Source organism: Hemitrygon akajei, chromosome 3 (genome assembly GCF_048418815.1).
Source record: "Hemitrygon akajei chromosome 3, sHemAka1.3, whole genome shotgun sequence".
NCBI classification, from domain to species: Eukaryota; Metazoa; Chordata; class Chondrichthyes; order Myliobatiformes; family Dasyatidae; genus Hemitrygon; species Hemitrygon akajei.
The window spans coordinates 180,351,765-180,377,861 of NC_133126.1; the positions used below are offsets into that span (position 1 = coordinate 180,351,765).

The window sequence follows — 26,097 nt, forward strand, 5'->3', positions numbered from 1 at the left end:
CTTTCCGCAGGGATCACTCCCTACGCGACTCCCTTGTCCACTCATCCCCCCCCCCCCATCCCTTCCCATCGATCTCCCTCCTGGCACTTACCCTTGTAAACGGAACAAGTGCTACACCTGCCCTTACACTTCCTCCCTCACCACCATTTAGGGCGCCAGACAGTCCTTCCAGGTGAGGCGACACTTCACCTGTGAGTCAGCTGGTGTGGTATACTGCGTCCGGTGCTCCCGGTGTGGCCTTTTATATATTGGTGAGACCCGACGCAGACTGGGAGACCATTTCGCTGAACACCTACGCTCAGTCTGCCAGAGAAAGCAGGATCTCCCAGTGGCCACACATTTTAATTCCATGTCCCATTCCCATTCTGATATATCTATCCATGGCCTCCTCTACTGTCAAGATGAAGCCACACTCAGGTTGGAGGAACAACATCTTATATACTGGCTGGGTAGCCTCCAACCTGATGGCATGAACATTGACTTCTCTAACTTCTGTTAATGCCCCTCCTCCCCTTCTTACCCCATCCCTGACATATTTAGTTGTTTTTTCTCTCTCTCTGCCCATCACCCTGTCTGTTCTCCATCTCCCACTGATCCCCCCCCCCTCTTTCCCCTGAGGCCTCCCGTCCCATGATCCTTTCCCTTCTCCAGCTCTGTATCACTTTCGCCAATCACCTTTCCAGCTCTTAGCTTCATCCCACCCCCTCCGGTCTTCTCCTATCATTTCACACTTCCCCCTCCCCCCACTACTTTCAAATCTCTTAGTATCTTTCCTTTCAGTTAGCCCTGACGAAGGGTCTCGGCCCGAAAAGCCGACAGTGCTTCTCCTTATAGATGCTGCCTGGCCTGCTGTGTTCCACCAGCATTTTGTGTGTGTTGAGTATATGTCAGTATTGGTCTCTATGATTAAAGCAGACTGATCCCCTCTTATGCTAATAATAGAATGTGGAATGGTATGGCGTCGTACAGACTTACAGGCTGTTGATGACGATGAATTTTGTGAGTTATTATAACAGAAAAGGTAGGCACCAGGCCCTTTTGAGACTCTGCTGCCTCCTAGGAGAGCAACCTTGTTTGTCCCATACCCCTGCTCGATCTCAAAAGATGCAATAAGACAGTAACTTATGAACAATCAGGGAGATATTTCTCTTGTGTTACTCTTGGACTACCTCTCAAGCACTCAGGACCAGTCCAAGTCAATACAATGGATGTTAGTTACAAAGCCAATCCTTGAAATATATTATTAGGACATCCACACCTGTAAGATGTATACACTGTCAGAATGGAAGGTTCACTTGATAGCAAAATGTTTAATGAATGTCTGCTTCTTAATCATTAAAATGATTATGAAAGAATGTAAGTCAAATTTATTTTCAGTTTTCCAGGAGATGAATTTGCCTCTGATAAAATATGTATGTAAAAGTAAAGGAATCCATTTATAAAGCCTATTGCCTCTCATAGGATTGCTTATCTTGACAGGTCTTATTTTCCCAGTTCATTGATCCCATGAGAGAAATTTTTTTGAGAGAAAATTTTGTGTAATTTATTCTGGCAATCAAACAAAACCCTCCAGGGTCTCATCTAAATAGTATATTCTACATTATAGAACTATTGTGTAGACTATTATACAATTATGACCTGTTGCATTCCACAGGTTTCATTCGAATCATTGAAATCGGTTTATTATTGTCACCTGTACCAAGGCATGTCTTCTAAACTGTTCATATAGATCATGATGCAGTCCTTTGAACTAGTACAAGGTAAATCAATAACAAAATGTAGAATAAAGTGAAACAGCTACAGAGAAATTGCAGTGTAGGTAGACAATAAGGCCATAATGATCATAACAAGGCAGACCGAGGTCAAAAATCTATTTTATTGTACTAGGAAGCCATCCAATAGTCTTATAATGATGGAAGCTGTTCTTGAGCCTGGTGGTATGTGCTTTCAGGCTTTTGCATATTCTGCCCTATAGGAAGGCGAATGTCTGAGGTGGGTGGGATCTTTGTTTATACTGGCTGCTTTACTAGTGCAGCAGGAAGCAAAGACAGAGCTCATGGAGGGAAACTGGTTTCTGTGATGTGCTGAGCTGTGTCCACAATTTTCAAGCAGTTTCTTGTAGTCATGGACAGAGTGGTTGTCATACCAAGCCATGATATGTCCTTATAGGATATTTTCTATGGCGTATCGATTAACATTGGTAAGGGCTGATGGGGACAGGCTGTGACCAGTGGGGTACCGCAAGGTTCGGTGCTGGGACCGCAGCTGTTTACAATATACATTAATGATTTAGATGAAGGGATTAAAAGTAACATTAGCAAATTTGCTGATGACACAAAGCTGGGTGGCAGTGTGAAATGTCAGGAAGATGTTATGAGAATGCAGGGTGACTTGGACAGGTTGGGTGAGTGGGCAAATGTATGGCAGATGCAGTTTAATGTGGATAAATGTGAGGTTATCCACTTTGGTGGCAAGAACAGGAAGGCAGATTACTATCTAAATGGAGTCAAGTTAGGAAAAGGGGAAGTACAACGAGATCTAGGTGTTCTTGTATGTCAGTCAATGAAAGCAAGCATGCAGGTACAGCAGACAGTGAAGAAAGCTAATGGCATGCTGGCCTTTATAACAAGAGGAATTGAGTATAGGAGTAAAGAGGTCCTTCTGCAGCTGTACAGGGCCCTGGTGAGACCCCACTTGGAGTATTGTGTGCAGTTTTGGTCTCTAAATTTGAGGAAGGACATTCTTGCTATTGAGGGAGTGCAGCGTAGGTTCACAAGGTTAATTCCCGGAATGGCGGGACTGTCATATGTTGAAAGATTGGAGCGACTGGGCTTGTATACACTGGAATTTAGAAGGATGAGAGGGTATCTGATTGAAACATGTAAGATTATTAAGGGATTGGACACGCTGGAGGCAGGAAGCATGTTCCCGCTGATGGGTGAGTCCAGAACTAGAGACCACAGTTTAAGAATAGGGGGTAGGCCATTTAGAACAGAGATGTGGAAAAACTTTTTCACCCAGAGAGTGGTGGATATGTGGAATGCTCTGCCCCAGAAGGCAGTGGAGGCCAATTCTCTGGATGCATTCAAGAGAGAGTTAGATAGAGCTCTTAGAGAGAGCAGGGTCAAGGGATATGGGGAGAGGGCAGGAACGGGGTACTGATTGTGTATGATCAGCCATGATCACAGTGAATGGCGGTGCTGGCTAGAAGGGCCAAATGGCCTACTCCTGCTCCTATTGTCTATTCTTTCTTTTCCAATCTTTTTATTATTATTATTATTATTATTATTAATATCAACATAATAAGATTAATACATAGATAATGGGATTACAAACATACAAATTTAAACTGAACATGAAAGGATACATAAGCAATAGTTACAATATAAATGAGTCTTCCCAAATCATGAACGATACAAGTAACATATAAATAAAGCAAAACTAGGTATATTATAATATATATTTAAAAAAAACAAAAAAGAGAAAAAGAAAAAAAAATTATGCTAGAAAAACTAATCTAACAACCTAATAACTAATAAAGAGAAAAAAGAAACAAAAGGAAAAAAAATAATGAAAAAAAAACTATTGTCTATTGACATGCTAAGTTTCGTTAGCCACTTGAGGAAGTAGAAGTATTGGTGAGCTTTTTTGGATCTACTCGGTTGGACCAGGACAGATTGTTCTCAACCCTCTCAACCTCAGCACCATTGCAGTGGACAGGAACGTGTGCATTGCACCCCTTTCCAAAGTCAATTATATTTGTTCTGCTGACTTTGAAGGAATGGTTGTTGTCATGACATGATGTTACAAAACTCTCTATCACCATTGTGTACCCTGACTCGTTATTTTGAGATGTGGTCCACTATGATGGTATCATCTGCAAACTTGACAATTTTGAGTACAGAGGACATAACCTTGTGGCTCACCAGTGCTGAGAATAATTGTGTTGGCAGAGCTGTTGCTGCCTAAACTTACTGATAACAGTCTGTTGGCCAGGAAGTCAAAGATCCAGTTGCAGAGGAAGATGTTGGCTCCAGGTTCTTGGAGTTTGGAAATGAGTTTGCTTGGAATTATAGTTTTGAAGGTGGACTGTATTCAATAAACAATATTCCAACATAGAAACACACACAAAATGCCAGAGGAACTCAGCAGATGAGGCAGCATCTATGGAAATGAGTAAACAATTGATGTTTTGGGCTGAGACCCTTCTTCAGAACTGGAAAGGAAGATTAGATAAAACTTTATTTATCCCAAGGTTGCTCAGTCAGAAATATATACTTTTAAAATATAGAGATAAGGCATTGAGGTACAAAAAAATACAAAATGTGCATTAAAAAGTAATAGTGCAAAATACAGATGTGCAATGAAACCATGTACTTGTATACTTAAGGAGGAGGAGTTGTAGAGTTTTATAGCCACAGGGAGAAAGGATCTCCTGTGGCGTTCAGTAGTGCACCTTGGTGGAATCAATCTGTTACTGAAGATGCTCCTCTGTTTGTCCAGTGTATCATGAAGGGGGGATAATACAAGAATAAGAAGGTGGGGGTGGGGAAGGAAGACAAGCTAGAAGGTGATAGGTGACGGCAGGTGGGTGGGTGAGAGGCTATGAAGTAAGAAGCTGGGAAATGATAGGTGGAAAAGGCACAGGGCTGGAGAAGAAGGTGGGGGACAGATGGGGCTGGTGATGTGGGTGCAGACTCATCCAGACCTGAGACACCAGGCAAGGTAATTTAATTCCAAACAACTTGTTAATTAATCGTTACAGAATGTCTCTGTAGTGCTTCCTGCTCCCTCCCCTCGCCCTTCTACTTTACCCGCCCATGTTTCTCCTCCCCCTGTTTCCTTCCGACTTCCAGTCCGCAATAGAGACTCATATTAGAATCAGGTTTATCATCACTCACATGTGTCATGAATTTTTTTTTGTGGAAGCAGTAGAGTACAATACATAAAATGACTACAATACCATGCAGAGGTCTTAGGCACCCTAGTTATATTAATGCACCTAAGAATTTTGCACAGTACTGTATTTTTCCAGTCCCCCTGGATGTCAATTACTAAATTTGGACTAGAGTACTGGCTTTCAGAACTCTGGTATCAAGTTTGTGAATTTCATTGCCATACCATTGGAGCTTGTGGAGTGTTATCTCATGTTGGTCTGGGAGAGGATAATGACAGTGGATGTAACTGATAACCCACCATGGATCGCTCTATTTTCACGTGGAAATGAAAAGCACATCAAGCAGGATAAGACGTACAAAAAAGCTGGATGAACTCAGCAGGTCGGGCAGCATCCGTTGAAAGAAGCAGTCAACTGCAAGCGTTGAAGCGTTGACTGCTTCTTTCAACGGATGCTGCCCGACCTGCTGAGTTCATCCAGCTTTTTTTGTATGTCTTGATTTGACCACAGCATCTGCAGTGTACTTCGTGTTTTCAAGCAAGATAGCTGTTCATTTCTGTCAGTAACCAGATTGTGGCATTTATACAATTTTGTTGCTTTCTTCCCAGAGGATCTTTTTGGAATCTTAATATTTAGACAAATTGTAGTGTTCAATGTGTTTTTCATTGAACTCTTCTTTTTCTCACCTCCAAACAAGAACCACGAGGACAAGGAGTGGAAGTTTGCCCGCGCTAAGCTGTGGCTGAGCTACTTTGATGATAAGTGTACTTTGCCCCCGCCATTCAACATCATCCCGTCTCCAAAAACCATTTACTATCTCTTCACGAGTCTCAATAAATGGATCTGCTCTCATACTAGTGCAGGAAAGGTGAAAAGACAGAACAGCCTTAAAGTAAGTAAACACTTTGAACACTGAGTTTAAAGAATGAATGATGCTTGCATGGGCTTGAAAATACCATCAGTAGCCTGATTCGTACCCATATGTTAAGTGAACACCTTGGACCAAAGGTGGTGAATCTTTTTGAGAGCTTGTTGCAAAAATGGCAATAATCTTCAAAATAAAATTGTGTACTGTAGCACTGTGACTTTCTCTTTTAAAAAAAACAAACTCCCTTTATCTCTCCTGATGAGGGGTTTCGGCCCGAAACGTTGTCACTAACTCCTCCCATAGATGCTGTCTGGCCTGCTGAGTTCTGCCAGCATTTTGTGTTTTTATTTATTTCCAGCATCTGCAGATTCACTCGTGTTGCCAGATAATCATTATGTATCTTTTTATTACGGATGGGGTTTAAAGATTCAAGGCGTGGCACTGCATTTTGCATGCCATCAAAATTTTTGTGCGTGTCATCGGTTTGCCACCCGTGACATTGCAACATGTATAGTGTGATAAATCCTAAACTATATTTATATAATTCCAGCAATTAAAAGCACTTCCAATATCCTTAAACTGCCTTTTAATATTTGTTGGGTGTCGGCTTGTTAAATCTTGTCCAGTGTAAGTTGTTGGCCTGCTTGGTATTCTGTGACACAACTGTGAATTCAATTGTGCTTGATAGTAAACCACTTCCAGATGTTATTTGTATATGTTGAGCATTCTTACACATGTGCAAAATACATCAGTGAAACAAAGGTTAAATAAACAGTTTATGTAACTCTTTATCCTAAACGTCAAAGCCATTAGAGTACGGTTCAGTGTCATTATCGTAATAAAAGCATCAATTCACACATTCTTGGGATCCTAATTTACTGTTGGATATTCAGTATTGGGCAAAAGTCTTAGGCTACATCCACACTAGACCGGATAATTTTGAAAACGTCGGTTTCACATAAAAACGATAGGCGTCCACACTATGTGTTTTTGAAAATACCTCCGTCCACATTGAAACGGAGATTTCGGCAAATCTCCTCCTCCTGCGCATGCGCAGGACACATCTACCGAAAACAAGCAACATGTTTAGTGTCGAATCTTGCCATAAAAGAGCGTGTTTGTGTAGTTACAGTCTGGAAAAACTTAAAACGATGGACAGCTGTTGGCTTTCGCGCAGGAGAACTTAAAAGTAAAAAAAACAAATACTGGAGTGTACGAAGGCAGCCGACGAGTTCACAGGCAGATTGACCCAGCTGACGACGAACATTGAAAAACTGATTAACTCTGTTGCATTAATAAAGCACCTTGTTAAATGTATAAAACATGTCTGCATCAGTGTTATCTTGTATTTCCATACGATGTTACATTAGGCTGTCACATATCTATTGTCAGAGAAGTACTTGCATAAATAGGTAAACCACCTTCACACGAGCAAGGACAGAAAACAGGGCAAAGTGAGTATACTTACTTATTCAGTAAGTTATGGGTCAAAGTATTTGGTGAGTGCATTTCTAACTCTTCTGGCTTCAGTCTCTTTGCCGTCTGTTCTGAAATTGTTAGTTTGCATTCAGGAAAACAATGAAATAATGCGCTGCCATCTGATAGCGTTTTCAGAAGTCTCCGGTTACCCCGTCCACACTGATCTGCCCAAGCAGCGTTTTCAAAAATACCCACCCTGGAAAGCGTTTCTGAAAAGCTCCGGTTTCGGGGGACGAAAACGCCGTTTTAATGTGTACGGAGGGTAAAAATGAGGAGAAAAAGCTTCGGTTACGAATTTATCCAGTGTAGTGTGGACGTAGCCCTAGGCACATATATAAAGCTGGGGTGCTTGAGACTTTTGCACAGTATAGTATTTGTCAATGTGAAATGGACAGCAGGAGCAAAGGATGTGGGGAATGGTGCAGGAGGGTGTGGGACAGGTGGCAGAGAAAGAGTGCTGGGGTGCGAGGTTGCACAGATGCAGACACATCAAGTCCTGAGATGCCAGACAAGGCCATTTGATTCCAAACAATTGGTTTATTGATCATTACAGAATGTCTCTCTGGTGTTTCCCATTCCCTCCCCTCTCCCTTAGGCATTTCCCAAACATGATTTCCCTCTCCCTACCTCCTTTCCACTCTCAGTCCACAATAGAGACCCATATGAAAATCAGGTTTCTCATCACTTATGTATCATGATTTTTGTTGTGGCGGTGTTACAGTGCAATACATAAAGTTACTACTGTGCAAAAGTCTTAGGCACCCTAGCTATATATACAGTATGTGCCCAAGACTATAGTTGAGAAATTATTCTGCTGGTAGATTTAGTTAAGAGATGAGTGTTAAACAAACACCAGTGGCACATCCTGCAATGTCTTTAGAGTATGATGAGGAAAAATAATGGGATTTTCTAAAAATCTATATGTAATTTTTGGTATTTGTCACTAGCAAGCCCAATATTTGTTACTCATGCCTGACTGAGTTGTGGAAGGTGTAGGTGAGCTAACCTAAACCGCTGAAATCTTTCTGGTGAAGATACTCCCTTCGTGCTGTTGGAGAATGTCCCAATAATAAGAACGTAAGAAATAGGAGCAGGAGCATGTAGCCTGTCGAGCCTGTTCCACTTTTCAGTAAGATCGTGGCTGATATGGCCACGCACTCAGATCCCCTGCTATGTGAAAATCAACCTAACTGTGTCTTAAATAGCCTCTTTTACTAATAGATGAAATCTTCTGAAGCTCTTTACAGGAGCAAAGTCAGATGATAGTTGAAGCTGAGGCAAAAGACATTTAAGAATGAATGACAAGGCTTTGCTAAGGAGATGGCTTTAAAGAGCAACATGAAGGGTTTCTAACATTTCTTCTCTGTTGAAACATGACCTGCCTTTAAATAACTTTTGTTTTTCGTTTAATCTGACAAGGAATGGAAGACCCTCAAGCATAAGCAGGATGAAAATTACCAGAAGGTAATGTGCTGCTTAGTTCATCGTTACCTTACTGCTATGAGACAAAAGATGCATAGTACAGACCAGGCCACTGAAGAGAACCTGAATGAACTACGGCAAGACCTCTCTAAATTTCGCAATGAAATGAGAGACATTCTTGGATTCAGGACAGCAAAGTACGCCATGTTCTATTCACGGAATTAACAAGTATTCCAACATTCACGGGACTGGATACTGAAGTATGTTGCCATGTTATTCTAAGCATCCGACTACATGAAATGACTCCTTTGGTTATAATCGTCTTTGCCAAATGTTTATTATTTAATCAACATCCTGCTTAATCACTATCCTATATAACACTACTTATGTGTGGACATTTTTGAACAGTTCCCATCTATATGGTTTGTGCCGTGTTTAAAAATAATTTGTCATCAGAATCAGACTTTGAAATGGCAGTTTAATGTTATGGGTGAAGCTGGCCTTTATAATGGCAATTAATAAATTTACAAGTTTCCATGACGCTTGTAAATGATTTCAACAAAGGTAAGGACTCGGTTGACATCAATCTTAACATTTTTATTATGATTGTGGACAAAGAAAAATGCGTATGTGTGAAAACTTTTAATAAAACTCTTCTATAATGCAAGTTGAACCCTATAATCTTGTTTATAGATACCAAACAGGAGAGTTCTACATGCAAAAATAAGGTAAGTGTGTTCAGCACTGACAGTAGATACATTTTCTACTTTAACTTGTATTTAATTTAATCTTAAAGCTTCTTTAAATTGTTTTCTCTGCCAGAGTGAAAGATTGCAGTTCTCTTAAAACCATTTCCTATTCAGATGAAGTCTAATGTGATCCACAGTAACCAAATTAAAATGGATCTTCAAGCAGCTGCATGTTTTCCAGTATGTTAGTATAATAGGTGTGTTTGATGGTTGTCACAGCATGCTGTCATAATAACTTGGACATTATTTGAGCAATTCATTTTGGACTTGTTCTTATAAAACAGACAACAGGAGATGGGATGTTATGTTGAAGTTGTGCAAGATGTTGGTGAGGCCTAATTTGGAGTATTGTGTGCAGTTTTGGTCACCAATCAACAGGAAAAAAATGTAAATAAGGTTGAAAGAGTACAAAGTAAATTTAAAAGAATGTTGCTGGGATTGGAGGTCCTGAGTTATAAGGAAGGGTTGAATAGGTTAGGACTTTATTTCTTGGAACATAGAAGACTGAGGGGAGATTTGATAGAGGTATATAAAATTAGGGGTATAGATAGGGTAAATGTAAGCAAACTTTTTCCACTTAAGTTGGGTGGGATTACGGCGAGAGATCATGGGTTAAGGGGAGCATGAGGGACACTTCGCCACTCAGAGGTTAAAAGCAGCACACTTAGAAGTTATACAGTCAGATTTTGGTACATCTTGGTGTAAGGAAAATATGGAACTGATAGCTTGTTCTTTGGAATGTTGTTTATGATATTCTTATGTGGCAGGTTCTTCCATTGTGCAAGTGGCATTATGGTATTAAATTTATCTTCTGCAGGGTCTCAAAACATCAGTCTCTTATCAACACAAGAGCTTCTGCAGATGCTAGAAATCCAGGGTAACAAACAAAACTGCTGGAGCAACTTGGGCAGCGTCTATGGAAATGGATCAACACTGAGGCAGAGATCTTGATGAAGGGTCAGCCTGAAACATCGACTGTTTATTATTTTCTATAGATGCTGCCTGACCTCCTGAGTTCCTCCAGCATTTTCTATGTTAATCAGTGTCTTGTTTGCTGGTTATACACTCCATGTGTACAGTTCTATTGTTTTGTATCTTTGTCAAAAATCAAGGTTCACCCATTTAAAATCTGGTAACGATACACCAACGTACCAAATCTTAAAGGGCCAATTTAATATAATTGCAAAGCAGAATTCATAGAATATGGGCTACACTCCTAAAATGAATGAAGTTCATCCTTTAATGGCTGGGCCATCTAAGAGGGTAATTAAGAGTTATGTTGCTGCAGAACCTACTTGGGCTGTTATGCTCAGAAAAAGAAATACAAGCCCAAAGCTGTTCTCCATCTCACCAAATCAGCTCGGTGCTGGATTTGGTGAATGGGTATCAAAATTCTTCTGCATTGACTCCTCCCTAAATCGCTCACTCCAGCTCCAGCAGTGATGTGAACTCAGTTTCCCTCTGCACTCCAACACGCTGCACTTGCAATGCCCCAGCACGGCTCATCTCCCGAACCTGCCTCCTCTATGCAGTTAGTCTTTAAACACCTCCACGTGGCAGATGTGAACTTGCCCAAAAACAACTGCTTCCAATTAACTCTCTGTAGTTCCTGCTTGACCCTGCTTCAATTTAATACTTTCCCATAAGGTCTACATTTAGCTTTACATGCAATTAATTTATCTCATCATAAATCTGCATTAAAATTCTGTAATGGGCCTGCTGTTCCTTTGCCAATCATTTTAACTCTGTCGTATGAACGCATATGTCTTTTGCTCTCTGCCAAACCTATTATTTGCACTTTCTGTTCGAACAAAGATGGGTGCAGCTTGTTCATACTGTTCTGATGAATGTCACACTGTCAAAGGCCTTAACCTGATCATTGAGCGCAGTGTGCTGAATTAACACAGCATTCCAGCTGTGCTCACACCACTATTTTATCAGGGTTTGCTGTGGTAATCTATGCCTTTTCTTAGCAGCCTTCGTAGTTTGGCCTCCAAGTCATGCCTGGCTATGTCCTCTTTAGAACTTCATTTATATTGCTTCTCCATTATTCCTATCACTTCAGGTTTTGCTGCATTAAATATGATGTGATGGATGCGCGGCCATTTCACTGGTCTGTTTCTATCTACCAGATATCTTGGCAAGTTACCAAATAAAGAAAGCTGAGCCCTGTTTTACAAGATAATACCCTGCCATTAAGAGCTGAAACTGCCTGATGTTCCTTAACTTTCTACCATCAACTCCAGCATGAAAAACTTAGGAAAAGAGTTCAAGAACTTTTCTCTGTGTACAATGGAGAGTTGATTCTGGCAGTCTTGAATGGTGACTTTAGGACATTCAGTAGTTCCAAATATACCATATTTTTTTTATTAAGCAGCAGATACATTATGTAAATAATGACAGTTGAAGAAATAAAAAAGATTAAAACATTAATTACAATACATCATTTGCTGTACATTGTTATTGCACTTAAGACCATTTATTATGATATGAAAGAATATAAGATATACATAGGTTCATTCTCTGTCATTGCTGTTATGAATAGACAGTTTCAAAGCCAGAGTGAATATGGGGCTAATCTTTCTGTCCAGACTTTCCCCTGCTAGTTTGAGGATTAAAATACCCATAGCAAGCATCCAAATTCTTGGCAGCACTTTAAATATATTCCATCAAACTTATCTGAATGCTTCTATTTGTCAATATAATGTCTCCTACCAGTTAAGAGGACCTTGTAACAAACCAAATTAAAATCAGTGAAAGATTTCTTGCATCATAAATAGAAAGTAAAGTCACTGCTATGTGTGTTTAGCATCGTCTGTTTTTCAAGTTGTTCAGAAACCTTTGGTTCTTTGATTTATAGGGCACGACAAAGCTGTTGGGAAGTACTCTGCCTCTTCCAGTTTCATCGACTTGGCCCATGAAAATGTAATTCAGTCCTGCAAAAATAAAGAAAGACTCCTCAAGAGGCAGAACTTTACCTATTATGTAATAGTTTGAGTCACTGCCTAACTGGAACCTGGATGCCCATCCAAGCTAGACTCAGTTGCCAGTGTTTAGCCCATAACCTTCTAAACCTTACCAATCCTATGTACCTGTCTTTTAAAAGGTGGTGTTGTACCTGCCTCAACCACTTCTGGCAGCTCATTCCACACGGATACCTCTTGCTTTTAATAAAAATGTTCCCCCTCAAGTTCCTCTTAAAACCTGTTGCCCTCTCAATTTAAACATATGTTCTTTAGTTCTTAATACACTTTCTCTGGGGTAAAGGTAGAATTACCCAAACTATGCCCCTCATGATTTTATACACCTGTACAAGATTACATCGGCCTGCTACGCTCAAAGGAATAAAGTCCTATCCTATCTCTCCTCTTCCTCAATCCCTCAAGTTCTTGTAAATCTTTCTTGGACTGCTTCCAGTTTAATAACATTTTCTATAGCAGGGCAACCAAAATTGAACACAATACTCCATTCCCTGCACATTCATGTGTTTGACTAGATGTTTCTTAAATCTCACTCAAAAAGACTTAACTTCTGGATCTCATATGCTGTACACCTCCCACAATTTTATAAAGTTCTATCAGGTTGTCCCTCAGCCTCTAATACTACAAAGAAAATTGGGACTGGTTTATTATTGTCATGTACCAAGATACAGTGAAGAGTTTGTCTTGCATACTGTTCATACAGATCAAAGCATTACTGGGTGCATTGATGCAGAACAAGGTAAAACAACAATGCAGAATAAAGTGAGTAAATTTAGATTTAAAAGGAGTGGAACTGTTGTAATAGAAGTAATGAGTAAGTCTGCAGGGAGCAGCTCGCAATGAATTGCCACACTCCACCATGTCCAACCAATCCTCATAGCTAATGGTATCATTCTAATAACCTCTTCTGTGCCCTCTACAAAGCTTCCTATCTTTCCTGTAAGAACATAACTACACACAATACTCCAAATAAAGCCAAACCAAAGTTTTATACTCTTGCATCATGACTTCTTAAACTCATTGTCTTTACCGATGAAGACAAGCATGTGATTATCGAAGGTGAAGATCAATGGGACAGAAATGAGAATGAAGTAAGAGAGATGGTATTTGTGAATACAGGCCTCTGCTTAGAGCTTTAAGGTTAGATAAATATTAAGAAAATCTCAACAGCACACAAGAGTTAAGTCTTAAAGCTGTAACAAATTGGAATGAAACTATCCAAAAGGAAGAACGGGCACGTGGATGGAAGTAAGATGTTTCTCAACATTAGAAACATCATGCCTCATTGCTGTATATACTGTATCTTGTCTAACCAGAAACACTTGGATTTTGGTCAGGAAAAGTAGCTGAACAATTGGTATATTGAAAGTAGAAAAGGATGATAAATTTCCAAGGAAAATAATATTGGATTTTGGGGGAAAAGGGCAAATTATTGAAATAAATGGTGATCTGATACAAATTAACTTAAGTTATCAGACTAGTTTATAGATTAGCAGTAGCAACTCTTGGAATAGAAGGTATCTAGCAAAGAAGGGTACATCAAAGCAAAGAAATGTGCGGATAAATTAAAATGAAACAAAGCTAAAGCATTAGGAACGTGCAACTATTGTTAAAACAAAAAGGTTACATTAAAATCTTTTTTAAACATTTAAAGATGGAACGTGAACGCTGTTAGGCTGGGAGGCCATTCCATGTCCATTTAACATTCTAAAGATTTAAATTTCTACATAAAATGTTGTCTTTAAATGTAGAAATGACAAAACTCATTAAAGCCAAAGAGAGCGCAGGATGGAGATGCTGGCGTCTGGTAAAAAACTAACAAAAAAGGAGCATAATCCCTTCTCCGCAGATGAGCCAGGACGTTAAGCGTTTCTGATCTTATTTCAAATAGCGAGAGTACTTTACAAAATTGATTACAGGCATCTTTTCTACTGAAAGCAGAAGGGAGTGTTTACTAGATTATTTTTTTTTAAAGAAAAGGATTACTGCTTACACAAAAAGTGAAAAAGCATTGCGTTTCTCTTTTGTATTGTTAAACCCTTCAGGTTTAAAAAACCAACACGAGAAAAATCTGCAGATGCTAGAAATCCAAGCAACTCACACAAAATGCTGGAGGAACTCAGCAGGCCAGGCAGCATCCATGGAAATGGGTAAACAGTCGACATTTCGGGCGGAGACCATTCATCTACCAGCATCCACCCTGCCATAGCTGCATCCTCTTTGCATTTTGTTGTTCTTTTCTAGTCAGTTTGAGACCACCCGATGTGTACCTTATCGGTCCACTCGAGTCAAACCTACTATGTAGTCATCAGGCTTGCTTGAGCTTCACCTTGCCAGGTGGTCAAATCCACTCTGGATCATCCAGTCACCTGCTACCTCTGTGCCTTTACAAGTTTGATCCCACTATGCTCTGCCATCTCAGCCTGCTCATACTTCACCCAACCTGGTGCGCTGGCTCACTGCCTTGTTCCTCTTCACATCTCATCATCCACTGCTTTCCCTGCCGCTGATTACCATTGCACAATCCCTAGGTTAGTTGAACCTTTGCTCTGTCCATACCGTCTCCTGCTTCACCTTCCATGGTCTGCTGGGCCTCTGTCCTCTCTGGTCCACTCAAACATCATCCTTTCTGGCCCACTTGAGGTCCAGCTACCAGGTCCACTTCTCAAATCCATTCCAGATCTCTCACAGCCTCTCCCTGCTGCTCACTTTCTCTGTGGCCTCCCACTTGGCCCTGCTTTCTCAGCCTATTTGTACTTCACTCTATTAGGTGTGCTGGATCATCACCCTACCCATTTCACATGCTATAGGAGACCAGTTCAATAAGGCTAATTTTGAAAATGCTGTGCCACAATGCACCAATTTAATGGCCTCTCAAGTCAAGTCACTTTTTATTGTCATTTCGACCATAACTGCTGGTACAGTACATAGTAAAAATGAGACAACGTTTTTTCAGGACCATGGTGTTACATGACACAGTACAAAAACTAGACTGAACTACGTAAAAAACAACACAGAAAAAAAAACTACACTAGACTACAGACCTACTCAGGACTGCATAAAGTGCACAAAACAGTGCAGGCATTACAATAAATAATAAACAAGACTAGGGCAGTAAGGTGTCAGTCCAGGCTCTGGGTATTGAGGAGTCTGATAGCTTGGGGGAAAGAAACTGTTACATAATCTGGTCGTGAAAGAGCTCGAATGTTTTGGTGCCTTTTCCCAGACGGTAGGAGGGAGAAAAGTTTGTATGAGGGGTGCGTGTGGTCCTTCATAATGCTGTTTGCTTTGCGGATATAGTGTATGGTGTAAATGTCCCTATGATCATAGTGATAGATGCCGAATTCTATTGATGTCTCACTTGAAGTAAAGTTATTAACCCAAGGTACTATCTGAAATAACTAAAACTGGTAATGGTCAAACCTGGTGATGGATCATTGAGAATTTTTATCCCAAGGAAGAAAGATTTTCTTAATTCCTTCAATTTTTCATTCATCCTGCAGATAAAAGATTTTCAAAGCCAAAACTACCCCCCCCCCCCAAACATATATGCCTTCTCACAGAACTTTAACTACCACTGGATATATTAACAGACAGGTGCTAGGCACTGCCCCTAGCCACTCTATTCCTGTTACATCAGACAACTAAATTTTAAACATACATATTGATAAAATAGCCATCGAAATAGCAAGCTTACCTCGTTTAATAATTGGACACTTTTTACACACTGCAATTATTTTGACACTCATGTTCTTCCCTGCCTGTTGAATTGCCAGAGTCCCTTCTTTATAAATATTTATGATAGAGATCGTTGCATGGATGCTACCATTGCGTGTTACAGCAGTTATAACTGTCCCAGTTAGCACTGTAGAAAACAAGAATTCAATATTTTAAAAAGTTTAAACAATACGATTTCAGTTTCATATTACTATTACTTCAAATTCATGTTTTCTTTCAGGCTATGGCTAAAATAAACAATTCAATTGTTAAATAAATAAGATGCATCAAGATTGCTTTGAGCAGTTGTATGCAGGTGTTGAGAGTGCACTGACATGATATGAATGCATTTTCCTCAGTAACTATCAGGGAATTCCCGAGCACGTAAATGGGGAAAACTCAAGTCTTGAATTTCTTCAAAGTGTGTTGGTCAGTGATTTCTTAAAATGCCCAGTGTTGGGCTCTTCGTCGAGCAACTGGGCACCAGCTTCCATCAATTTCCCAGCAGTTACAATGGCAAACTACCTACGAATTCCATTTAAATGAGGGAGAAGAGCTGTGACATCAGCAAGCTTCAAATAAGTTATGTCTTTTAACTAGTTAACTAGAGAACATAGAAGAAGAAGAAGAACAGGTTTTTCCACTCATAATGTCTACACTGACCATGATGTCAATCCAAAGTACCAACAATTGTCTACATCCTTCCATTCTCTGCCTGTCTAAACACCTCTTAAACGTTGTTATTACTTCTGTTTCCACCACTTCCCCTTGAAGCATTTTTTTACACTCTGTTAAAAAAAAATTTTGTCTCATGCATCTCCTTTAAGCTTTCCCTATCACCTTAAGCCAATGCTCTCTGGTATTTAGCATTCCACCCTGGGAACAAGACTCTATTTACCCCCTATCTATGCTTCTCAGAATATTATATACACTTGTAACAGGTCATCCCCACCCAGAACTGCATACACTACAAATATAAATAAATATCAAATGGAACATGACTTGCCAATTTTTATACTCAACATCCTGAACAATGAAGGCAAGGATACCCTATCCCTTTCCTTACTACCTTATTTACTTGTGTAGTCAGTTTCAGGGAGCAATGGACTTGCACCTCAAGATCCTTCTGTATATCAGTTCTTCTAAGGATCTTTCCATTTACTCTTCACTCTTGTATTTGACTTTCCAAAGTGACTTGTCTGGGTTAAACTCCACTTGCCATTATTCCCAATTGGTCTATAACCTGCTGAATCCTTTTACAACATTACTCACTATCCACGTTTTTGTAATAAACATCTATTTGCACAAGATCACAGAGTAAGGAACCTTCAAACAGTTTTCTTCCCTCCCCAACTATACAGACTTCCAGAGACACTTGGGAAAACTGTAGCACCCACCAGGGTATGATCGTATGGGTGGGAACCACAGCTTGACAATTCAAGAACCACCAAATACATTGGCTCATGTTAAAATACTTTAGTCTCTTTTGCTGCAGGATTTTTTTAAACTAATAAGAAATCCTTAATTAGGAAGTTAACATGCTCACCACAATGGCCTGCCTTACTCACAGTTCCAATTGAGAGTGGCTTCTGAGTGAGCATTGAGTTACTCCTGTACAAAATCATTACTCAGGATGAATGGATGCAAGCACCTTCTGAAAGTGGATGTGTCTTGGAGGAAGACTTAGATCAAAGGCAGTATTTTGGTGCAGGATCACACACAGCATCAGTTAACAAAGAGGCTTGGAGTAAAAGTTCTCAGCAGTCAGAAGGTTAATTTTACTGAACTGAGATGTCAATAAGCAAACACGGTCTGGAAACTGGACTGGCCTTGATTAAAAGAACACAGGGAATGGGATGTAATTTCCTTGATTCTGTTCCACCTTCTTCTGCATGTGCCTTGCACGTTACACACTTGGGCGATCATGGCTCTCCACATTGAACGATCCCTTGCAGCGTCAATGACATCTTGCACACTTAGATCTGTTAATTCTTTCAGTGTCCATATATTTTCTTCTTTGCCATCCTCTTCCACGTTTCCCAGGCATATGACCTTGTAAAGCATTCTATTTCTCCCTTTCTGATGACATGACCCAGGAATTTATGTTTCCTCTCATTTAATGTTCTCATTAAAGATCTTTTTGAATGGGCACATTCGAGTACTGTCTCATTAGTTACCCTATCTCTATATGATATTTCCAGCATTCTTCTAAGAAACCACATTTCTGTTGCTTCTAAGTTTCTTTGGAGTTCTGGTGTTATAGTCCACGTTTCAGAAGCATACAGCAGGATTGACCAGATGTAACATTTTAGTAGCCTAAGCCTTGTTGTCATTAGAAATGTGTCTGTTGGTAAAAATGGGCTTCATTTTTTGGAAGCTGATTTTGGCAATGGCAATTCTTTTTATTTCTACTTTACTTCTTGCATCTTGTGATATAAAGCTACTAAGGTAATTAAAGCTGGTATTTTGTTCAATCTCTTGGTTACCGATGTAGGTAGTTGGGAGTATCCTGCTGTTTTGATATTACCATACATTTGTTTTTTTTAAAAAACAGTTGATGGTTAGACCAATATCTGCACTTGTTTGTACTACTTTGTCTGGAGGATTTGTAGGTCTTCTGCAACACTTGCTATTAGTGTGGTATCGACTGCATATCTTATATTGTTGATATTAACACCTCCAATTTTTATCCCATCTAGGTCTTCTGCTCCACTATTCAACAAGATAACAGTAAATCCCTGAAACAGCTGAGGGAACACAAGAAGAGAGGGCAGAGCAATTGTACTCAGAGGAAGTTAAAGGGTCAGAGTCCAAATCTAGAATAGACTTGATAGGAAATGGAAAGTTGATGCTGCTTAATTGAAACACTGTTACGATGATGTCAATATTAAACAAGAGTAGAGCAGGTGAAGGAATTTCCAGTGTTTCAACCCAAGCTTAATGAAGGACAATCACATGGTGAAGAACTGAGCTTTGAAAGCGAGGATTGAGAGCCCGGATTTGTTAATGAATGTTATTTCTTCATATTCAAAGAGACTACCTCAACTGATATAACTTAAATGGATTTTAATTAATCTTTACTAGGTTCTCGGCAGGGCAGTCAGATATATAAAAATTAAAAGCACACAGGTTCTGAGGGCAAGTGACATGTTGGACTCTAACTTGCAGGAAGCAAAATGCAATGGTTGTTAAGGTGACAAGACTTTTTGCAATTGGGTTCTGTTGACGCTGCATTAGGCTTTTTTAATTTCAAGGTATTTTTCAATGAATGACTGTTTAGGCCACAGCTGTGGTTCTGAGCATCACATCACAAGAGGTACAAACAGCACTAGAGAATCACTAAAGACATTCAGAAGAATCATGCCAGAAATGGAGAAATGGAATAGAAGCGGATTGGCTTGGCTCTTTTTGTTTAGAGAAGATTAGACCAAGGTGAAATTAAATTATGAGAGACCTGGATAGAGTGTATTTGAGGAGCCATTTCCAAAAGCAGAGAGGTCACTAACTAGAAATCACTTAGCTAAAGTAAATGGTAAAAGAATTAAAACATAATTAATATTTTTCCTACTGTGGTGTCTAGAATTGTCACCTTGAAAGGTGAAGGTGCAAGATGACACATTATACTACAACAGATTTTAAGTAACATAAACTATTAGATTATGAAGCAAGAGCTAGGTACTGGGGATTGGGTTTATATAGGATACTTATTATGTTTGGACAGCAAGGACGTAATTGGCTGAATGATCACCTCAGTACATCATAAACCTACAGAAATGGAAGGGTAAGCAATGAATATGTATTATGAATGTATTAATTACATAATGCATTAATAATACTAATATATATGACACAGCACTGGATTGGACTGAATATGCCTGGACTCTTTCAATGACTTTGTGACAGTTTGGTGGTTTTTTGCTCTTTTTTTTTTAAAGCATGTCAAGGGTTTGATGATTTTCTTTGAACGGTGTCTCTTTGTTTTGTGGCTATCTGTGGGAAGACAAATCTCAGGGTTGTATACTGCATATATTCTTTGAGAATAAATGTACTTTGAATCGTTACTCACACTCCAACAACATACATCAGAACAATTACTGCATTGCTATGAGCAGTTAATTCAGGTAAAACTGAACACATCTGTATTCGTATAGCTTACCGCATGACGTTTCTAGCTACTCGGTGATCACAATGTGACAAGTGCACCATTATGCCTTAGGCAGAGGGAAAACTTGCCAAAAACTGTAACTAAATAAACACTTTAAATATACTGACAATTCAGCCTATGTTTCATGACTTGAGTTTACGCTTTGGAGCTGTACTTGTTTTTAATACACAAATTCACTCTTTCACAAGAAAAGCTTTCTGTGAAGCCCTTATATACATATAGTTGGTTGTAGATGGTAAATGTCAGCTTTTATGTTCACAGATATATAGAAAAAAAATTACTTAAACTATTGAAAGCCTAGGTTTCTCACCAAAGTCACTGTTACAATAATTGCTTCCCATTGTTCCACTTCTTCTGCATTTCAGCTGGCAAGGAGGCACTGTTGGCTTAATGGCTTTAAAACAAAATGGAGCATCCAGAATTCATTAAGGCAGGCATTTAACAATCAAATTATTCATACCAACAAGTCAACTTAAAGCCATATATAATTACTTTCAGAAGGAAAAAAACAGTGACTTACCTATTATCTCAGATTTACTTTTCAGAAGTAAATTCACATTTGAAGTAAGTTCACATTTATTACAGTAACTATAAACAGCTCGCTCTCAAAAATTCATTTCTGTTCTACTTCAAGGTATATAATGTTAACTTCTGTAAAAAAATCAGTGTAGATGTCTGTGATCAAGCTACATAAGCAGTCAAATGCACTGAGTTATTAGAAGCTTCAGTTAACGTTATATTTTATATTGCACTTTAAGTACAAAAGTGTATTGAAGTAATACTACTCAACTCTGAATTTTCATGGAATGCACTGCAGCTGTTAGCAGAAGATGTATTAGTAAGTAAATCAACATAAACATTAGTCAAATAATTCACTTTATCTGCTGAGTCACTGGGTCTTTCAGGCAATTATAGACACACACTGCCTGACCAAGTCTAAGATACAAGGCAAGATTCATGCTGCAACAATCTTTGGAATCCTTGTCTTAATGTGCACTGTATGAGACAGACACTGCACAAATAATAAATGGCCTGTCCAGTGAGAGCTGGGCAAAGGAGAAACATGCCAAGAAAATGTTTTTTTAAGCAACGGCACCTTCTAAACATTAAGATATTGATATACTGGACCTTTCTGCAATCAACAATACTGGGCAGCAGATATAAAGTATTAACCTTCCTAAGAAGAAAAATGTTGATCAATCTATTAGTGAACAAGTATTCTATTCAATTTTTGAGATAATAATGAATATTTATTACCTCATTAGCAAACTGTTATGTTGATGATGTATCTGTGTACAGGTAGTTAGTACTTTAATAGTTTTAGTGAATATTTCTCAATTGAAGCCAAATGATAAAGAGAAAAGCTTGCCAACTACATGAAGTAGACAAAACCCAATCTATAAATCCATATTTAATAAAAGAAAAAGGTTTGAATTGCAGTAAATTATGTCCATATGGATTTTTGGTTAATGAATGAATGAATCATTTAAAACTTTACAGAAATAAGTAATTCATATTAAAAATCAACCTGCTGTAAGTGACCCATGTTTTAAAAATAGTCATCTCAATTAGACAGAGAGAGATCCATCTTTGTAAAGGCCAATAGAGATTATGAGTTTTTTTTTAAAGGTACTTTTAACATGCTATTTATGTAGCTCACAAATAACATTTAGCTCACTGAAAGCTTAATGGGGTGGGTGGATTTACCAAAGAAATTGTTAGTGAAAAAGCAGCAGTATTCCAGAGCTTAGTGGAAAACATACTCAGGCACATTTAAACACTTTGTTCAATCCCAACTGTTTCCTGTACGATAATGAATTAGTATTCCACAATACTAAATATTCTCTGTACAATGACAAACTTACTTGTTATGGTCGGTGCTGTGACTGGTGCAGCTGTGCTGAGAAACTTCTTTGATCTGAATTTGTAGTGAGCCAAGAAACCATCAGCTGTGACACTTAGATCCGAGAGGAACTGCACCACTATTTCATTTTCTTGTGACAGAACTGGCCTATACACACCGAAACAAACAGCATCACAACAAATTGAGGTGGAGATGAACTAAGAAATAAACTTCATAAAGCAAATAGATTCATCTCCAGGTTCAGATTTATTTATCACACGTACATGGGAACAAACTGTGAAATGCATCGTTGTGTTAATAGTAACACACATAAAAATGTGCTAGGGGCAGTCTGCAAGTGTCACAACACATTCCAGCATGAACCTAGCACAATTAGGTTAAAAATAGCAGGAAATTAAGTGAAATAGTACTAAGGAATGTTTACAAAAACAGCTTTGTGAACTTCTCTATCACAAATATGCAGATGTGAAGAGGAAACATATCAGACACCAGATAGGTGCTGGATGTCTCCAGCTTGCCTTCCAGTACTCAACTCTCATTGTGTTCTTGTATTTTAAGCACTTTCACAAATCATTTCCAAATAAGATATGATAATGGTTTGTAGTCATATAGGTGTTTAAAAAAGGCAATGCTATATACCCTCAGTGGCTACTTTATTAGTTACACCTGCTTGCCAATGCAAATATCTTATCAGCCAATTATGTGCCAGCAACTCAATAAATAAAAGCATAAGACATGATCAAGAAGTCCAGTTTTTGTTCAAAGTAAATATCAGAATGGGGAAGATATGTGATCTAAGTGACTCTGACTGTGGAATGATTATTGGTGCCAGACTGGGTGGTTTGAGTATCTCAGAAACTGCTAATCTGGTATTTTCACACGCAATAGTCTCTAGAGTTTAGAGAGAGTGGTGGAAAGGCATAAAATCATCAGTGAGTGGCAGTTCTGTTGGCAAAAGTGCTTTGTTAATGTGAGAGGTCAGTAGAATGGCCAGACTGGTTCAAACTAACAGGAAAGCAACAGTAACTGAATTAACCACTCATTACATTGGTGTGCCCAAGAATGTCTCGGAATGCATGACATGTTGAACTGAGACGCGAATGGGTTAAAGCAGCAGCAGACTGCAAACATACAGGAAGTACCTAAAGAGTGTACCTGCATATCCTTATAGAAGACAAAAACAGACACACATGTACACCTACTCTTAAAGCATTTAAGCTATCTTAATTAAATAAAAAGCTTCACTTGCTTTTATCCCAGCAGCCAATTTCTTGCATTCTTTTGGATGGACCCATGATAATTGCTCCAGGTTAAACAGGCTTGGACAGATTTCCCAGCCTGTGTGTAGTGCAGGTGTCCTGTAGCTGTGCTCTGCTAAGCAGAAGCCTAAACTGTAGTCTCCTCTCAATGTGAAAAATTGGCTAAATTTACTTCCTACCTTGAGGCTTCGTCAGACAGTTTCAAACTGATAGGAAGGTGACAGCGACTCAAATAACCGCACATGATAACAGTGGTGTTCAGAAGAGCATCTCTGGATACACGTCAAACCTTGAAGGCCACAAACATACACTCAGTGGCCACTTTAGTAGGTATTGGAATTAACTAATAAAGTGGCCACAGTGGATATAGTCACTGTTTCCCCCAGCTTTTGAATGCAAATGCTTTAGTTATGGCTCTCTGATATCCCATACAGTGCAAGTCGATGTACTTTTCTTACGTTTGAGCTACATCTCTATATGAGAGCTCCACAACTTTATGCACAGTTACTGAGTCGGTGTGTGTACAATGAAGGGCACAGTAAATCTCCATAAGTAAGTTGGCTTGCTTGTATTCTCTCATTACAGCATCCAGTGCCTGCATGTCCTTTTTGCTCAAGATTATTATTCACATTGAGAAATGTTTCCACTTGCTCACATACGGGCTTTGGTATCCAGCCCCACTTTGTCAATGAGGCCCGATTACATCTGACTTGCCATTTTTCAGTCATTTCCCACCAGAGTACTCATGTCTCCTGTGCATTTCCCATTTCTACACATCATCTTCCTTTTATGTTAATATTACTACAAAAATAAGTTGGAGCAGTTTTTTTTTTAAAAAATTGGTCAGAAGTCTCCTGGCTGGAGCTCACTCTGAAAAAACAAACAAACAAAAACGGTACAGTTTTGGGCTGAGATTCATCATCAGAACTGGAATGGAAGGGGCAGAAGCCAGAATAAGGTGGTCAATAAAAGTAACATCTATTTCTCTAACTTCCTATAATTAGTCCACTCTTCCCTCTTTTTCTAATTGTCATTCTGGTTACCCTCTCACCTCTTCTCTTCACCTGCCCATCACCTCCCCTTCTCCTTCCCATTCTTCCAGTATCCACTGTTCTCTCATATTACATTCATTTTTAGCTCTTTACCTGTCACCTCTCAGCTTCTTACTTCATCCTCTCTTCCCCACCCACCTTCCCCCTCACCTATCACCTACCAGTTTATACTCCTTTCCTTCCTCTCACCTTATTCTAACTTCTTCCCCTTCTTTCTTTCCAGTCCTGATGAAGGGTTTCAGCAGAAACGTTGACTGTGCGGAGTTCCTTCAGCATTTTTGGTGTGTTGCTCAAGATTTCCATCAACTGCAGAATCTCATGTTCAGAAAATACACTTTACTGAGGTTGCAGTTGTATAATCGAACCTCCAGATCCAATTTTCTGTTTAAAGCAATGAAAATGTCAAGAGACAAGAGCTTGCCTGAAAATGTTTGATTTAGAAGTTGCTTCTCCTGGTTTATTCCCCATTTTAAACTCTTCCAGTCCTTGTATTATAATTGAAGTGTATTTTAAGGTGGGCATTATATGTTGCTTAAGTTCAAAAAAGTTCTATTTATAGTAAATCAACAAGATGAGTTTCAAACAAGTGTATTAATTCTAAATGGAAGAGTAAGGAACTCTTAACATGCAATGGTACATTATAACATGTAATGATGTTATTATGCCCTCTGATTACAAGATATATTTGCATAATTTATAGAAATAAACCAAAGTTAGGCATGATTTTTTTCACGTTTCCACAGTAATTATTTGGATACTTCTACAAAATAGTGGTTTTAATTACATTTAGATACAAGAGACTGCAGATGCTGGGACCTAGAGCAACACTCAAGATGCTGGAGGGACTCACTGGGCCAGACAGCATCTATGGAGGGAAATGCACAGTTGATATTTCACAGTGAGATCCTTCATGTCTGTCTTGACTCAAAACATCAACTGTTCGTTTCTCTCGTTTTAATTATAACCTTTGCCTCGAGGTATAATTTTATGATTGTATACCAGACTAAAGATTCATAGCTTGGAGGTATATGGCAAGAACTTTGAAGGACCAAGGAAACGAAAGGTGAATTACATATCCTACTCAACATCTGGAGCATCTGGATACTTGTCAGTGGCTAGTTCTGAATGACAACAGAGGAGTTCTCCCTTTTCTATGAATTTTGAGTTCTCAATCTTATGGTCTTTTGTGATCACTTGGATGAGGAGAAGTGGATGTTGAGATGTTGAGGAGGAAGTTCCAGCAAGAGGTGAGTCACCAAATGGAGGCATCAAGAGCAAGCATCAAAGATGAAGTCAACTTTGTTTATTTTGGTTGTTGGTAAGAATTCCAAAATACTAGGGTGACACCTGTTATGAATGTGAAGCAACTCTGAGGGGCCGAAGGGTACAAAGTCGCCTCCTCCTTTTTGAGAATCGCAAGATCGCTATTAATTCGGGTCTGGGACCCAGGAAATGAGAGAGAGACACCCAGAATACACAAGATTTGGAATGTGTCCTGACCTCAGCAAAACGGAACCACTGATAACAGCCATTGTCTCTTGGAGACAGAATTGTGTATTGAGTACTGTATTATTCATTGAAACCCCTCAGGGGACAACCAGAGTGGGCTGGTTGAGGGATTGCATCATCCCAACCTGATTGACA

At 39.2% G+C, this 26,097-nt stretch overlaps 2 protein-coding genes across 4 annotated transcripts in view; one reads left to right on the plus strand and one right to left on the minus strand.

Annotated features, from left to right (window-relative positions):
• Positions 1-11,858, plus strand: part of trpc1 (transient receptor potential cation channel, subfamily C, member 1) — an 86,198-nt gene extending 74,340 nt beyond the window's left edge. Inside the window, exons 12-15 of one of the 3 annotated variants that reach the window (XR_012098412.1) lie at positions 5,595-5,789; positions 8,664-8,926; positions 9,360-9,394; positions 10,233-11,858. Coding sequence is in view for 2 of the 3 variants with exons in the window: in XM_073041516.1 (XP_072897617.1) it covers positions 5,595-5,789; positions 8,664-8,891 (423 nt within the window). In the remaining variant the exon portion in view is untranslated. Of the gene's footprint in view, positions 1-5,594; positions 5,790-8,663; positions 9,204-9,359; positions 9,395-10,232 lie in introns of those variants that run through there. The other 2 variants (XM_073041516.1, XM_073041517.1) reach the window with 2 other exon arrangements.
• The window catches only part of pcolce2b (procollagen C-endopeptidase enhancer 2b), a 43,398-nt gene continuing 29,073 nt past the window's right edge, over positions 11,773-26,097 (minus strand). The window contains exons 6-9 of the mRNA XM_073041526.1: positions 22,144-22,289; positions 20,589-20,672; positions 16,094-16,261; positions 11,773-12,351 (exon numbers count right to left, since the gene is read on the minus strand). Coding sequence (XP_072897627.1) covers positions 12,221-12,351; positions 16,094-16,261; positions 20,589-20,672; positions 22,144-22,289 — 529 coding nt within the window. The 3' untranslated portion in view covers positions 11,773-12,220. The remainder of the gene's footprint in view (positions 12,352-16,093; positions 16,262-20,588; positions 20,673-22,143; positions 22,290-26,097) is intronic.